Source organism: Etheostoma spectabile, chromosome 14, assembly GCF_008692095.1.
Source record: "Etheostoma spectabile isolate EspeVRDwgs_2016 chromosome 14, UIUC_Espe_1.0, whole genome shotgun sequence".
Taxonomy (NCBI): domain Eukaryota; kingdom Metazoa; phylum Chordata; class Actinopteri; order Perciformes; family Percidae; genus Etheostoma; species Etheostoma spectabile.
In genome coordinates, this window is record NC_045746.1 from 8,437,656 (window position 1) to 8,453,668 (window position 16,013).

The window sequence follows — 16,013 nt, forward strand, 5'->3', positions numbered from 1 at the left end:
CACACACACACACACACACACAAAAGAATTGAGGTTTGTATCAAATTGTGGCTCAAAAACCGTGATACGAACTGAATTATGGGTTTGGTGTATCGTTACTGCCCTAGTTTTTTTGCTTGTTGCACTCAATTGTATCAAAATGCATATTTATATCTTTACCTATTTCATGAATTTTTTTCCATAGCGGCCTACTGCAGCCCTCCAAACAACCCTGTAAATGGCACAGTGCACAGTCTGACAGGCACTAAGCTGGGCAGCACCCTGCGTTTCAACTGTGACCAGGGCTTCCGGCTTATTGGCCAGAGCAGTGCCATATGTACCCGGACTGCACAGGGGATCTACCAGTGGAATGCACCAGTGCCACTTTGCCAAGGTGAGGGCCTAATCATAGCCGCAGGTCATGAGGAAGGAAGAGAAGGTTTGGAAGTTCATAAGGAATACATAAACACAGAAATAGACTGAATTGTCTTATTTTTCTTAATTTAAGGGCGACAACTCTCCATGGTAAAATTAGTTGAGCAGGATAATTTCACATTGCTAATGCAAATCAACTTCAAGTTTTCTTCAGTGAAGTAGCATTTCATCAATATTATTATTGTCACTGAGCTCATTCAGCATTTATTCCCACTTCTCCAAAGTTATTAAATGAAGTTTAAAACTGTGCAGAAAAAAAATCCTAGCCTAACCCGAGTTAAAGAAGACATTTTTGTAGCAAATGTATTTTTTAAAGTTTAGTCGTTCTGATTTAAGTTGATTGAAAAAACTATCACTGAATCCATTTGCTTTGGATCAAAGTGTGATTGCAGCTGACAGTGTGCCATAACCAGCAGCCCCTCAGCCTCAGGCGTGCTTCCAGGAAGCTCCCTTCTCCATTCCTCAGAATCCCTTTGAAGATAACAGTGCATCAGGTTAATGATATTGGGTTTACCTGAGCTGGGTTTTTTGATATGTCAGTCTTATAGGTTATAGTCAGAGTTATATCACTGTCACTGTGCTCATTTTGTCAGTGATTGAATTAACAATAGCAATTACCTACCTTCAACTGAGACTGACATATAAATGAACAAAGTGAAATCCATAAATATAGTCACAGCTATTAGGCAAGATGTATCTTATTCAATTAGATAGTGTTTTTTATACAAATAATGACAAAAGTTTTCTATTTTACAAAGTGTTCATGCTGTTGCACCATCTTTATTGATTTCCAAATTTAGTGAATTCTCACTTTTTTTCTGTTTTAATTTTCTTAAGCATAACATCTAAAAGCTTTATTTCTATAGGTTAGTCAATCAGAGTTATTGATGGTATCACTTGAAGCCAAAACCAAGAGCAGCAAGGCAGCTATTATGGAGCTAGTTTTCTGCCAAAACTTAACTACCAAACAAGACCTGTTTTTCATCTGGCCTGTGTTTCACTGTGTGGTTTGCAAATAAAAAACACGATATATTTCAGCATGCTTCAGAAAGAAATACAACATGTCTTTCAGGTACTCTAATATTCTAGTTTTTTTAGTCAATTTAAAGACGCCAGGAGGTTGAGAAGATTAAACAGCCATTGTGGACATTGAGGATGATGGTATTCTGCCTAGCTATCCAAGACTAAGTTCAGTCAAACAAAATTGGAAGCCAACATTTGATTTTTCCCCAGCAACAACCACAGACTCTGTTAGTCGCTCCTTTTGATTTAGCTCCGTGTCGGATAGCTAGACAGAACGCTATCATCTTCTTGTTCACAGTTGTATCTGCTCTGCTCTACCTCTCCTCAACCTACCAGTGTTTAAATTGACTCATAGCGCCACCTGCTGTTGTGGAGGGCAAGACATTTGCAAGGAAAATTCTTGGCATAATCATGGCGCTTGGATTATGTTTTGTCTTAAAAATATATAGCTTTTTGTATTTGTAATACATATATGCTGTATTTGTTTTGTATTTCTGAAGCATGATGTGTTTGAAACATGTTGTGTATATGTTTGATAGGCATCGTTTGTTAAGTATTGCTCCATAAGTCAATGCCTCGTCAAGTCTGCAACAGGTGTGATCTCCACAAGAATTGCATGTTCTCGCTCTAGACTTAATTTGTTTACTGTAGTGCAGATGGCACCCCGAGCTAATGTTTACAGCGCATTGGTGCCGGCTCTGGGAGTGTTTGTACTGGAAGCCTATTATGAGCTAGACACTCTGCATACAAAGATAGCTACTAAAATATACTTTGCTACCAGTGCTTTCATTTTATCAACCGTATTTCTTTTGTCTTATCTTCCTGCCGCATCCATCGTTCCCTTCTAGTCATGTCTTGTGGAATGCCAGTGCCTCCGGTCAATGGCAGTATTGTGGGCCAGGACTTCTCTTTAGGAGCCAGGGCCACATACAAGTGTAATCCCGGATTTCGGCTTTCTGGGCCTGTCACCACCTCAGTGACGTGTCAGGAATCTGGGAGATGGAGCCCCATTGAGGCCCCGCCCAGATGTGTTCGTGAGTATTTTCACTAGTTTTTGTTGAACACACTCTACTTTTTAACAACCGTTTTACCTAAAATGAGTTCCAAAAATGAACCTAAGAGAAATAGGTATTTCAATGTTTGTTTATCGTTTGACCTTCAAGCGGTGACCTGCCCTGACATCGGCCACTCTGCTGTGGAACATGGGAGATGGAGGCTGATCTATGGTACTCAGAACCTATATGATGCCATAATGATGCTCATATGTGACCCAGGGTATTACTACAGGGGTCAAAGGGTAATTCGCTGCCAAGCCAACAGCACCTGGAACTACCCAAATCCACGGCCAGTCTGCGACAGTAAGTGTAAATTCCACATCCCACCGAGTTAACTTTCTAATTTTCACTTAGAAACATAAACTCTTCTAGAAAGAAGTAATTTGTCAACCATGAAAAATAATTTCATCCAAATTTGTGGTGTTCTACTCTGATATTAAGAAAAGAACGTGACTAAACAGCCACAGATTTTCTTACCAAAACAAAATGAATGAAAGACAAAAAAGCCTTTTCCAAACAAAACATATTAGCATTATTATTGATTATATTTTGACTCTATTGGATTGTTACACAATATACACTACCGTTCAAAATGTTGGGGTCACCCAAACAATTTTGTGTTTTCCTGAAAAGTCACACTTATTCACCACCATACGTTGTGAAATGAATAGAAAATAGTCAAGACATTGACAAGGTTAGAAATAATGATTGTTTTGAAATAAGATTTTTTTACATCAAACTTTGCTTTCGTCAAGAATCCTCCATTGCAGCAATACAGCATTGAGACCTTTGGCATTCTAGCTGTTATTTTTTGAGGTATCTGGAGAAATTGCACCCCACGCTTCCAGAAGCAGCTCCCACAAGTTGAATTGGTTTTAATGGGCACTTCTTGCGTACCATACGGTCAAGCTGCTCCCACAACAGCTCCATGGGGTTCAGATCTGGTGACTGCGCTGGCCACTCCATTACCGTATGATACCAGCTCCTGCTTCTGCTCTAATAGTTCTTGCACATTTGGAGGTGTGTTTAGGGTCATTGTCCTGTTGTAGGATGAATTGGCTCCAATCAAGCGCTGTCCACTGGTATGGCATGGCGTTGCAAAAGGGATGATAGCCTTCCTTATTCAGAATCCCTTTTACCCTGTACAAATCTCCCACCTTACCAGCACCAAGACACCCCAGACCATCATATTACCTCCACCATGCTTAACAGATGGCGTCAGGCATTCTTCCAGCATCTTTTCATTTGTTCTGCGTCTCACAAACTTTCTTCTTTGTGATCCAAACACCTCAAACTTGGATTCATCCGTCCACAACACTTTTTTCCAATCTTCCTCTGTCCAATGTCTGTGTTCTTTTGCCCATCTTAATCTTTTTCTTTTATTTGCCAGTCTCAGATATGGCTTTTTCTTTGCCACTCTGCCCTGAAGCCCAGAATCCCGCAGCCGCCTCTTCACTGTAGATGTTGACACTGGTGTTTTGCGGGTACTATTTAATGAAGATGCCAGTTGGGGACCTGTGAGACGTCTGTTTCTCAAACTAGAGACTCTAATGTACTTATCTTCTTGCTCAGTTGTGCAACGCGGCCTCCCACTTCTTTTTCTACTCTGGTTAGAGACTGTTTGTGCTGTCCTCTGAAGGGAGTAGTACACACCGTTGTAGGAAATCTTCAATTTCTTAGCAATGTCTCGCATGGAAGTCTTCATTTCTAGGACAGAATAGACTGTCGAGTTTCAGATGAAAGTTTCCTTTTTCTGCCATTTGAGCGTTTAATTGACCCCACAAATGTGATGCTACAGAACTCAATCTGCTCAAGGAAGGTCAGTTTGTGTAGCTTCTGTAACGACCTAACTGTTTTCAGATGTGTGAACATGATTGCACAAGGTTTTCTAATCATCAGTTAGCCTTCGAGCCAATGAGCAAACACTTGTACCATTAGAACACTGGAGTGATAGTTGCTGAATGGGCCTCTATACACCTATGTAGATATTGCACCAAAAACCAGACATTTGCAGCTAGAACAGTCATTTACCACATTAGCAATGTTAGAGTGTATTTCTTCAAAGTTAAGACTATTTTAAAGTTATCTTCATTGAAGACAGTGCTTTTCCTTCAAAAATAGGACATTTCAATGTGACCCCAAACTTTTGAACGGTAGTGTGTATATATATATATATTTTTTTTGTTTTTTTATTTCAGTCATCTCCTGCGGGGACCTTGGGACTCCACCAAATGGCAACAAGATTGGAACACTAACTGTGTATGGAGCCACTGCCATTTTCTCCTGCAACACAGGATATACCTTGGTTGGCTCTCGGGTACGAGAGTGTATGTCCAATGGGCTTTGGAGTGGAACACAGGTTCAATGTCTAGGTGAGATCTTCAGCACCGAAAAGCTATTATTACTTCATAAAGTGTTGTAATTTGCTTTAAAGGTTATTTGAAAACACCTATGTCTGACCTGACTCTTTTCCTCCTCATTCATCTATAGCTGGCCATTGTGGCACCCCAGAGCCAATAGTGAATGGACAGATCATTGGGGAAAATTATAACTATCGAGGCAGCGTTGTGTACCAGTGTAACCAAGGATTTCGTCTCATTGGGGTGTCGGTGCGAATTTGTGAACAGGATCACCGCTGGTCAGGACGCACTCCTGTCTGTGTCCGTAAGTGCCAACAGAGAATAATTAGTTATTAGGAAAGCTAGCAAAAACAACTTAAGAACAACAAAGTTGACCATTTTTTTCATCTTAAGTGTTGCTTATCAATGATTTGAAATGACTGCAGACATATTACCTAGGGTTGCTCTTATCAGGCAGATACAGTCCATGTATTTAGTGTGATTAGACAAATGTCATTTGGTACTGATCACCAAATAATTGATGAATGATTTTCTGTGCCTTTCGCAGCCATCACATGCGGTCATCCTGGCAACCCTACCTTTGGTATGACCCAAGGAACCCAGTTCAACTTAAATGACGTTGTGCGCTTTGCCTGCAATACCGGATATGTTCTTCAGGGGGCTGTTAAATCTTCTTGCCAGGTCAATGGGCAGTGGAACAACGCCCTCCCCAGGTGTAAAAGTAAGTGTCAAGTAAATGCCCAATCCTATTATTAGTCAACATATGTATGGTTTTTGGAGAAGCTCATGCTTACGAATGCATGGAAGGATGAACACAAAGAACCAGCACAGATGGAAGATACTGTATGTGTCTAATCCTGTCTACCATTGGAAACAAAGAGTAGGCAGGTAGATGTAAATTATCTTTAAAAGCAATTTCTGGAAGCAAAGTTGTGCAATTTGTCATGTGAGAGAGCAATTCATCAAATAATTTTCTCCCGACACCTCCATAGTTCTAAAATCTGTATCTGCATACATCTTTTTAAAAGTATGGGCAAAATGTTCAAATGCATCTATGATCACAGCAGAGCTACATAAGTAATGTATAGGCGACACATACCATAGCATCTCCATGTTGGTATATATTTATACGTATCATGCCTTGTGATTAATTTGAGAGCTAAATAAGCCACTGTCATCAGCTTTGTGCATACCTAGTGAGGACAACGTGTGCTTGTTTCCACGTACTTGCCTGTAGGGGTATGGTTCTGTGTTCTCATCCATTTGTGTAGATAGCTATTAAATTACCTATTGTATTGTGCAAGGTCATATCTTCCATGACCATGGATGACCGCAATCACAGAGAGAGCGGAGCTGAAGCACAGAGACACCCGGAGGGAGAAAGAGTTTAAACGAGGCATATTAGGGGAAATTGAAATGAAGAACCAAAAATAAGCCTGGATTATTTAATTACCACGGTTTTAACCACTTGGTCTGTGAAGGTTTAAGGATAATATTTACATTTGATGTTATTTCCTTTTACCCTAGCTACTTCTGTTACACCCTAAAGCTCACCTCTCCCTCAGAGAATCAAACTTGGTTGACTGTGCAGGGACAGCTAAAAACAATCACAGGATCCTTGAGTTTGTGTGAAAGACAGCAGCCTTTGGAGATCCGCATTCTGGCTTTTGCTTAGAATAAGAAGTACCCTGCTCTGCTGTGAAGCCAGGCAAGGACTTTTAATTTGGCATGTATCTCGGCACCCGCGTCTGTCTCTAAGTCCTCACTAACTGAAGGCTTTGTGACAGGCACTGAAAGAGGGCCGCTCGCAAGGTCGGGCCCTGAATGAGTTTGTTTTGAATGAGGAGAGAAAGGAGTTGCCGTTTTCTTTTTTTTCTTTTTTCTTTTTATTTTTTTTAGACATTTACGATGAGAAGGTTGCAAGTCTCACAGGAATCATTCTTCAGTTGTTGGAAAAAGAGAGTACATTTTGCGGCATGCATAAGCAGACAAGATTTTCCACCAGACATACGCCTTAAATCTCTCGGCTCTAGTAGTGACATCAAATTAGCATTGGCCTTGTTTCACTGCAGATGCTGACTTTCAGTTGTGGGGGGGGGAGACATTATCCTCACTGTTGATACGGAGACATAAGTACCTTAGGGATCTTTTTGTCAATCAGATTTATCACCTTAATTACAGCATTCTAGACATATTTGGTGAGGCGCGCTCTCCTGCCTGCCATGTACTTCCTCCTCTGAGTGGAAAACTATAGGGCTGGGATGAAATCTGCCTCATCCTTCTCACCTTAGCTAAACCTAACCATCGGCTTTTCTTTTTGAGGGACGGCTAGTAGTTGATAGATGCAGAAGGCAGGGAAAAAGGTAAGGGTGGGGCAGGAGTCAGTCAGACAAAGGTAATGATTTCCACAGTCCACATTTTAAGTACAAGGGTCGCTAAGCTCCCTCAATGATGCAGAAAACAGGAGAGCACTGCCGCCCCTGCCAGTCCCTTATCCATTTCTAATCACCACCAATTTGAGTCAGAGCAACAAATCCGCAACACCACCTTTTTTGGATGACTCGTTTGTGTATATTTGTCTTTTAGCTATAAAAGGCTAGAGACACAGGACAGAAAAAAAACACACTCTGACACACCACTTACAGGGCCGTTACTTGGCAAGAGGCCAAGAGGAGGATAGGGTGACTGGGATCTCCACTTCTGAGTGGAACAGAGATGAATTACCTCGGCCCATCTTCCCTTCTCACTTTCATTCTTCTTTTCCTTTCATCCTTTCGCTTCCTCTCTCCCTGCCCACTGGACCACACACAGAAATGTACTAGGAGGTCAGTCGTTTTAGATGACTGTTGGATCACTTTTGAGCCTGTGTTGCCCGAGCACATTTATTGAATCCTGAATTCCAAGCTTGGAAAGTCTCATGCTGAAGCATTTCCACTGCTTTAAATATACTTTGTAGTGTTATTATGCTGTAAGTTGTAAATGATGGTACCCTGGGTCAGCATTCTACTGGAAGGAATACATTATAATAGGTATTGGGGGGAAGTTAATGTGCTGGCAGGAAAATGAGCAAGCTTTTAGGTACATTAGCATACAATGGTTTCATGATGGCTGTGGCAAAGTCACACACATTTGGCAAGACTGGCAAGACAAACTGGGGCAAAATGGCTGCATCTATAGTTTTTATTAGAGTTTTGGCATCATAGTACACACTTTGTTGTTGTTCACAGTTTAGACTGGACAGCAACTGTTACTCACTGTGGTCTGACTTTGTTGAGACATTGTAAGGTTTTGGTTTGTGTCTTGTATCTGAGACTCAAGATGGATTGGTGCTGGTAGCAGTTATAGCCTGGCATTCTGTCATGAATTTTAATACATTCTGCACCATCAGGGCCTCTTCCCCTCTAATTCGGTACAGCACCCCCCTCACTGTCCCTCGCTCTTCACTCATCCCTCATTCTCCCCTTCCTTTACTCTCTCCATCTGGTGCTAAACTGACATGGTGCCTCTTCTCTTGTGAGCCCCCCCCATCCATCACCATCTCTTCTCCACGGCGGCCAGCAGGAGACTGGCTCTAATGAAGCAAATGTTTATTTCCCCGAATCTGCCTCCTACTTCATTTGGATTTGGGTGGATGAATGGTTGCTGGATGGGTGGTAGTAGTAGATGAAGAAAGGAATGGACAGAAAAGGGGCACATTCCCTGTGTGTAAGAGAGTCTCATATTACAGGACAAACCCATCTGTAAAATTATGTTTATAATAGTATTCATTTCTATATTTATTCAGTACATACTCATGTCCTACACTTACGGAACCATTGTATATGCTGCACTTACTGCTATTGCACTTCTGGTTAGACCCAAACTGCATTTTGTTGCCTTGTACCTGTGTAATGACAATAAAGTTGAATCTAATCTAATCTAATCTAAAATGTATGGTATATTATCACTAAAACCTCCCACACAAATGCTTACAGGATGTCTTTTTCTCCCTGGCTCCTTTACTCTCTTCCCCCCCTCTGCATCCCTTTCTCCAGTTGTGAACTGTACAGAGCCGGGCCATGTAGAGAACAGCATTAGGCAGGTACTGCCCAGCGGGCCGCATCGCTACAGCTTCCAGACCACTGTGTCGTACCGCTGTAACCTGGGCTACTACCTGCTGGGCACCAGCTCCATCTCCTGTCAGGGGGACGGTACCTGGGACCGCTCCCTGCCCAAGTGCCTGTGTGAGTACCTCGGGTGGTTGTAAGCTGCATGATTTCCAATTGTTTGTACAGTATATACTGAAGAAGAGGAAAATAAAACTGTATAAAATCGCCAGACAACACCCACCACTTTACCTGAAAAATAATCCTTATTTAAAACTGATTTCCTTGAAGCAGAAATCTGTTGGTTTCTTGTTTTAGCCTTTATGTTTAACACTATTTTTGTGCCAAATCATCACAACCAAATAACATTAGTAATTAGTGACCTATTTTTAGTATTAATCAATCAATTGTTTAGTCTGTAAAATAATGGTAATGTCCATCACAATTTCTCTGAGCCTTTATAGCATTTGTAATAAAAACAGGTTCCGTGTGATAAAGTGATGAAGCATTCTGACAGAACTAAGTTTCTTAATTGGTTGGAAAGTTTATTTGATAAAATGTGGTCTGGTACTGTGAGATGTAGTGTTAACAAACACTATCCAATGTCACCCAACATTAGTACACTGTATGGTTTTGCTAAAACAAGGCAATCGTTTTAATATATGGTGTACTTATCACTTCTTCACCATTGGCCTGTTCCACTTGTTCATCAGTCTCTTTCTCCCATTTCTCTGCTATGATTGGACAGTGGTGCTGTGTGACCGCCCCAGCATTCCTCCGTACGCCCAGATCTCAGGCGAGCGTCGGACAGTAGGCTCAGTCATCCGCTACAGCTGCATCGGCCAGCGTACCATCATCGGAAACACAACGCGAATGTGCCAGCTGGACGGCCAATGGAGCGGCTCGCCGCCACACTGTTCTGGTATGGAAAACTACGTCCAGATTGGCTGTCTGACGGTTTGGAAAGACTAAAATAACATAGCATAACATAAATAATCCTTTTTGAGAAAGCTTTCAAACTCGATGTTCAAAATCAACCTAAACTAAAATATTGGAACTAGCACATTAAATTTTTGATATTTGCAAGTATATGCTGGTGTTGTCCCTTTTCTCATTTTCTTCCCCGCACCCTGCTTCTAATACTTGATTAATTCAGATGTAATATTACCACCCATTCACACCGATGCCCTTGTAACGCCAGTCCAACAAATAAATATTTGGTTGGCAGCTGTTAGCAGGTTATAAGCAAAGTAGGTGGACCAAAGATGAAGCTGCCTGTCTGTTCCATGGGCATCAAGGGCAAAGAGAGTGTCCTCTATAAAACTACTTTAATTTGCTCACATTAGACCAAGGAACGGGGACGCCCACACCTCAGCTGGGTTATGAAGCAGTATAAAGACATCGGCCCCCTTACTGTCTCTCCCCATACTGTACAGCGATTCGCTTCAGAGCTCTTAGTATACATAATACACATGAGAAAAGCCATGGGCGTGACCACACATAGACACCAACACAAGCACATATACTAATATGTGTGGTACACGTGCACAAACCTGTGCAGTGATAGAAACGCACAAACTAGTGCGCAAAAAATAAAATGACAGTTTAATGTCACAATTCATGACATTCCTATATATTCCGGGTATTGCTAGTGTTCTCTCCACAGGCAATAAAGACTTCCATTTTTTTCTAAAGATTTGCCTGACTTTCTTAGCTATGCACCATTGAAGCGTTGTTGACCAGTGCCTTGTAGGGGTGGGAAAAATCTGCTCGATGCAGATAAGATAATAATCGATTTTAAATGTATTGATTTTTATTTAAAAGTTACTGTCAAAAATGGCCAAAACTAAAAAAAAAAAAAAAGTGCTGTAAATATACATACACATGATCTAATGAGACATGCATAAAATAATTAGGCAAAACACATATAAGCTGTTGATCTACTTTATCACGTTACAACTGACCACCTCATGTTTCATGTTCTAAAAAGCCAATTCTCCACATTTAAACATGTCTGAGCCTCTGACATGGAATATTACTGTGAGAGAAGGTGACTTTCACAAGCATGTTTAAGGCTTAAGCTTGGAATGACTAAAAAATAAAAACCTCAGTTGACAAAACATTTCATTAAAACTTGTTGTGACAAATACATGTCAAAATATAAGCTGTGTCTAGCTGCTTTTTTCTAGGAAGTGATTAGCAAACTGAGTATCAAACTCAGATTTATATGTACTGTATATTTTTGGAAATTGTTGCATTGAGATGCATCGATAATTGGTTTAGAATCGAATTGTTGACCTCTTAATCAGAATCAAATTGTGAGGTGCCAAGAGATTCCCACCCATAGTGCCTTGTGAAATGAGGAGAAACAGCAGCACACAGCTGTACTAAACGGTTTGTGATTGTTTCTAATGGAGAATGCGGAATTATGAAGCTCGGTGCAAAATATACGTATGTCAGGTCAATGGAATGAAAAATCACATTATTCACATTTTCTGCATGTTGAACAAATAGGTAGACTTAATATATTTGGGAGACTAGTCACTCCTTAGAGAGCTGGGGCTAGTTCATTTTTCTGTGGGGGCGTTCTAATCCCATTTATTATTATTAATATGTCTTAATATGAAACACATACCGTACATTTCTATTGTGTGTCTCCCCATGAGTGATCATCTCATAATGTTAAAAAAGAGCAGTTTCTTTTGCTATCACAGAAATTAGGTTTTTTTTGTATTTATAATTCCAGGCGAGTCCACCGGGTTGTGTGGAGATCCTGGCATTCCTGTGCATGGTATTCGTCTAGGAGAAGAGTTTACAGTGGCCAGTGCTGTCCGCTTTAGCTGTGAGCCCGGCTATATGCTGAAGGGTTCACCAGAGAGAACTTGCCTGACCAATGGGACCTGGCTCGGCACACAACCTGAGTGTCATGGTAATAAATACGTACATATTTATTTACTGTGTGTGTGTGTGTGTGTGTGTGTGTGTGTGGTGTGTGTGTGGTGTGTGTGTTTGTGTGTGTGTGTGTGTGTGTGTGTGTGGTGTGTGTGTGTGTGTGTGTTGTGTGTGTGTGTTTTGTTTCTTCTCTGGCAAACATAAACTTTTATGGAGTTTCAGAATCAGTCAAGCTGCTGAGAAAGTGGATGCACATGGATTTGTTTTCTCATTCCATCACCCTCACACAGATATTGGAGGGTTAATTAGAGTGTGGCCTCTAATCTGCATTTATTTTTTATGCTTGGACAAAACTAACACGTTCTGTAGTGGTAGCTGTGGATATATGAGATAATGAGATCATTGCTCCTGGCTATCCCATCCCTCCTCCTCCCCCCCCCCCCCCAACTCTCATCTGTGGTTATGAGCTTTGGGTTAGTGACCAAAATAGTACAACCCTTAGGGACAAGGTGAGCAGCTTGCAACCAGTTGAGGATCTTCAGGAATCTGATAAACTGTGGGTTAAATATTCTGGACATGTCCAACTGGAACAGGCACAGAAGGCATTGGAGGAATAGCATATCCCATCTGGCCTGAGAACCCCTTGGGATGCCTTATGAGGAGCTAGAGGACATCACAGGGGAAAGTCATGTTTGGGCTACTGATTACATTGCTACCACTGCAACCTAAACTTGAGTAACTGATGGAAAATGTATGGATGGATGGTTTGACAGACTTCTTGGGAGCAGTACTGAATGAACACATATCTGACCATCTAGTACAGGGGTCCAAACTCAATTTACTTGGGGGCCGCTGCAAGTAGAGTCTGGGTTTGGCTGGGCCGCATCAAGTATTCCAAAAAAACTCTATTTCCTCAAAAAAAGGCGCGGAACTGCCGGTGCTTTAAACCCCTAGACTGATATGGTTGTTGCATTTCACAACCAGACCTCACATTGTCAAACCTCAGGCATTTGCCGCAAGGGTACTTAGCTAGCTGACAACGGTTACGCCGCTGTCAGAGACTACTACGGTAGCCCATAATTGACAAGCGCAATGACAAAAAGTTTCAGAACGCGCGGGCCGCACTAACACTTAACTTTGATGTCAAGAAGGGGGCCACAAAATATCATCCCGCGGGCCGCAATTGGCCCCCGGGCCGCGAGTTTGAGACCCATGATCTAGTAACACATATAACAGTCCAGCTGTTGAGTCATGATTGTGCAGTAACGGAACTAATGCACAGTTGACATGAATTAGACATCTACACTTCATTTCAGTAACTTCTGTAAATCTGTCTTTTAATTTTATGTATCCTTTTTCATTCCCTTTCTTCATTTCCTCAGACATTCTGTTTAGTTACTCCTCCTGCATTTGTTTTACAAACCTTTGTATGCAAAAGCTTTTCATTATTATTTCAGGGGTAACACCCACATAATTGCCCTCAATTGGGGTTCATTGTGATCCTAGTGAATGTTTTAGAATCTGGTTACTTTGCTGGTATGTATTTATATTAAATCATCTCTACATGTTGACATCTTTTCAGAGCTAGCTGATCTCAACACTGAATTGTAAATTTTAAGATATAGATTGTAGCTTATACTGTAGTCACTGATTGTGTAATTAGCCGCTGCCTTTGCAAATTGAATGAAAAGCAAATTCCCGTTTGTTTTGTGTGTGTTTGCAAAAATGTAAAACAGCAATTGAGCAAGAGAGAATAGGCAACATAACGGAGGATGTTTTCACTATTGATTAAACACCATAAGGCTTTTAATGTTTGCCCTTGTGCAACATTGCATCCAGTTTGCTGCTGACACCTGAAAAAGCAGATTCTCTGAATGTAGTGAGTGTGCATCCAATCGATCTGGGACTTGGGGCCCTACACTATCCATTATTATTGCTGAGACAGGACAAAGACATTACACACAGTGAAAAAACTGTAGAGTGCACTTTTTTTTCTGTGGTCAAACATCTTTCACGCAGCAGCAAGATAGAAAGAAGCTGTTCTCTTATGCAAACACTTTTAAAGTTGTTGAAGAAAATTTGACTTAAATTATTATGTATCAAATCAATTACTATCAATAATTTGTCTGGTTTAAATGTGCTAAACAGTACTGTTGCAGTTTTTGTTGATGTAACATTCTATTAGTTGTTGTCACGTTTCCTGTCCATTTTACTTTCATGTTGGGTTTCATTATATCAACTTTTATCAAAGTTTTAATATGTGTATTTTGGTGTTTGTGTTCTGACTTACATTTTTTGATACTGCATAAACTGCCCTTTTCTTATTTTTACCTTTACCATGAACACACAGCCACTTTTCTTTCCTCATCCTTGAATACAGTACAGTGTGTTGTTTCCGGAGGCTTCATCTTGTATGCCAGGCTGTTTTAACTTGTGCTCTTAACACCCCATACACACACACACAACCACACACAACCCTCTCTCCACACACCACCCCCACCCAACCCCCCCACCCCATCTTGCTCTCGCTCGCCTCACTCTGTCTCTTTCCCTCTCTGGTGTGTGGTATGCCCACTAGCCAAAGTTGCCCACCTGTTTTCGGTTGGCACAGACTTCAAGGGCCAGGCCACATCTGGTCATTATGGGAGGGCAAGCCCACGGGGCTCTGAGGGCCCAGGGCAAGCTGGAGACTGTAATGAACAGAACCATCGCTGGCAGCCCAACAGACACCAAGGGATTTTGTGAGCAAAGGATGCGTCCATCAAAGCAGAGATATTTATAAAGTAGGATGGTGGTAGGGTAGGCATATGAAGAACAGAGGGAATGGGAAAATAAACAGAGTAAGGAAACCATATTAGACACATGAAGGAGAATGAAAGGAATGTAGGAAAAAACTACATTTTGTTAAATTAAAATGCAAATAAAACACATGATAAATGTAAAACTAAACCTTCATGATTCCCAGAAAATACAAACTCTTTTTGTTGGTAGATGATTGCCTCTCGGTAATCATTGACTATGAGTTTTAACAACTTTATTTACTACTACATTGCTAGTACAAAAATATTTTTTAGGCCACATTTAGTCATTTAGGTTGGTAGGTGGTACTGTAGGTTCTTTAATTTTTTACAAAAATACTTACATGAAGCAGAGTCTGCAGTGGTACTGTACCAACACTCAACCCCCACCACACACCCACACATTCACGTGACTTACACTTTCACCTTTGGTCACTTAGGATTAAGTCTGTAAATTAATTTTACTTGATCATTCTCCACTTCCCTGTCTTTTTCTGTCTCGTTTTCAGTAATCTCCTGTGGAAACCCTGGTACTCCACGTAATGCCCAGATCCTGATCCACGATGGCCTGACGTTTTCCAAATCCATTACTTACGCTTGCAGGGAGGGCTACTACTCTACTGGCATGCTTACCCGACACTGCACTGTTAACGGGACCTGGACCGGCAACATGCCCGAGTGCTCCGGTAATTAACAGCTCTCACAGAAAGAGTCTAAATGTATCTAGTGCTTATCTTAGTTAGCTTGAAATTGGATGCTTTTCTGTTTCCTTGGGTTGTACACATTTATTGGTTGTCTACCTTGTGTCCTCATGTTTTTGTGCTTGAACAGTACTTTAGACTTAGCAGAATATATATCCAGACCATGTGGAGGAGGGCAATACAGGTTAAATAGCTAAAATAATGCAAGATATTTAATATTTATGTTTTGTAACAAATAGCTCATGTGGAGCCCTGGCTCAGAATGAGAACATTTGTTTGAGGCATGGTCTACTCAAATTAAACAGGCCTTTATCATCATGTCTCACAAAAGACACACAGCTGCTGTACAGAGCCTAGAGACACTGTCAAATAGAGGTCACGAAGAGAACCAGTTTCATCTGAATGGAAAGGGTAAACCCAAAGCAGCACCATTATAGAATTCAGAACTTTGTAATCCATAGGAGTGAAAGGGTACATGTTGAAGCCCTTTGGTGGAACACTTTAGTGAATAGGACCCCTTTTGGTTGAAAGATTTCTATTAATCTCACGTAAACTGTAAGATAAAAAGGGATTTACCTGAAAGAGGTGACTACTGGAAATTGACGTTTTGGCAGTCTCATCTCTCCATTTTAGTTGTAACTTACTTCCTACAGTATAACCAAAATAACGGCATTTAAAAAAAAAA

General features: G+C 41.0%; 1 protein-coding gene across 5 annotated transcripts in view; it reads left to right on the forward strand.

The window, feature by feature from the left end:
• The window catches only part of csmd2 (CUB and Sushi multiple domains 2), a gene marked incomplete at its 5' end in the record, with an annotated part of 270,610 nt that overhangs the window by 235,795 nt on the left and 18,802 nt on the right, over nt 1-16,013 (forward strand). For all 5 annotated transcript variants that reach the window (XM_032535085.1, XM_032535083.1, XM_032535084.1 and 2 more), the window contains 10 exon segments: nt 185-373; nt 2,286-2,471; nt 2,601-2,795; nt 4,691-4,864; nt 4,983-5,156; nt 5,400-5,573; nt 8,887-9,075; nt 9,686-9,859; nt 11,684-11,866; nt 15,137-15,313. In XM_032535085.1, the coding sequence (XP_032390976.1) occupies nt 185-373; nt 2,286-2,471; nt 2,601-2,795; nt 4,691-4,864; nt 4,983-5,156; nt 5,400-5,573; nt 8,887-9,075; nt 9,686-9,859; nt 11,684-11,866; nt 15,137-15,313 (1,815 nt within the window).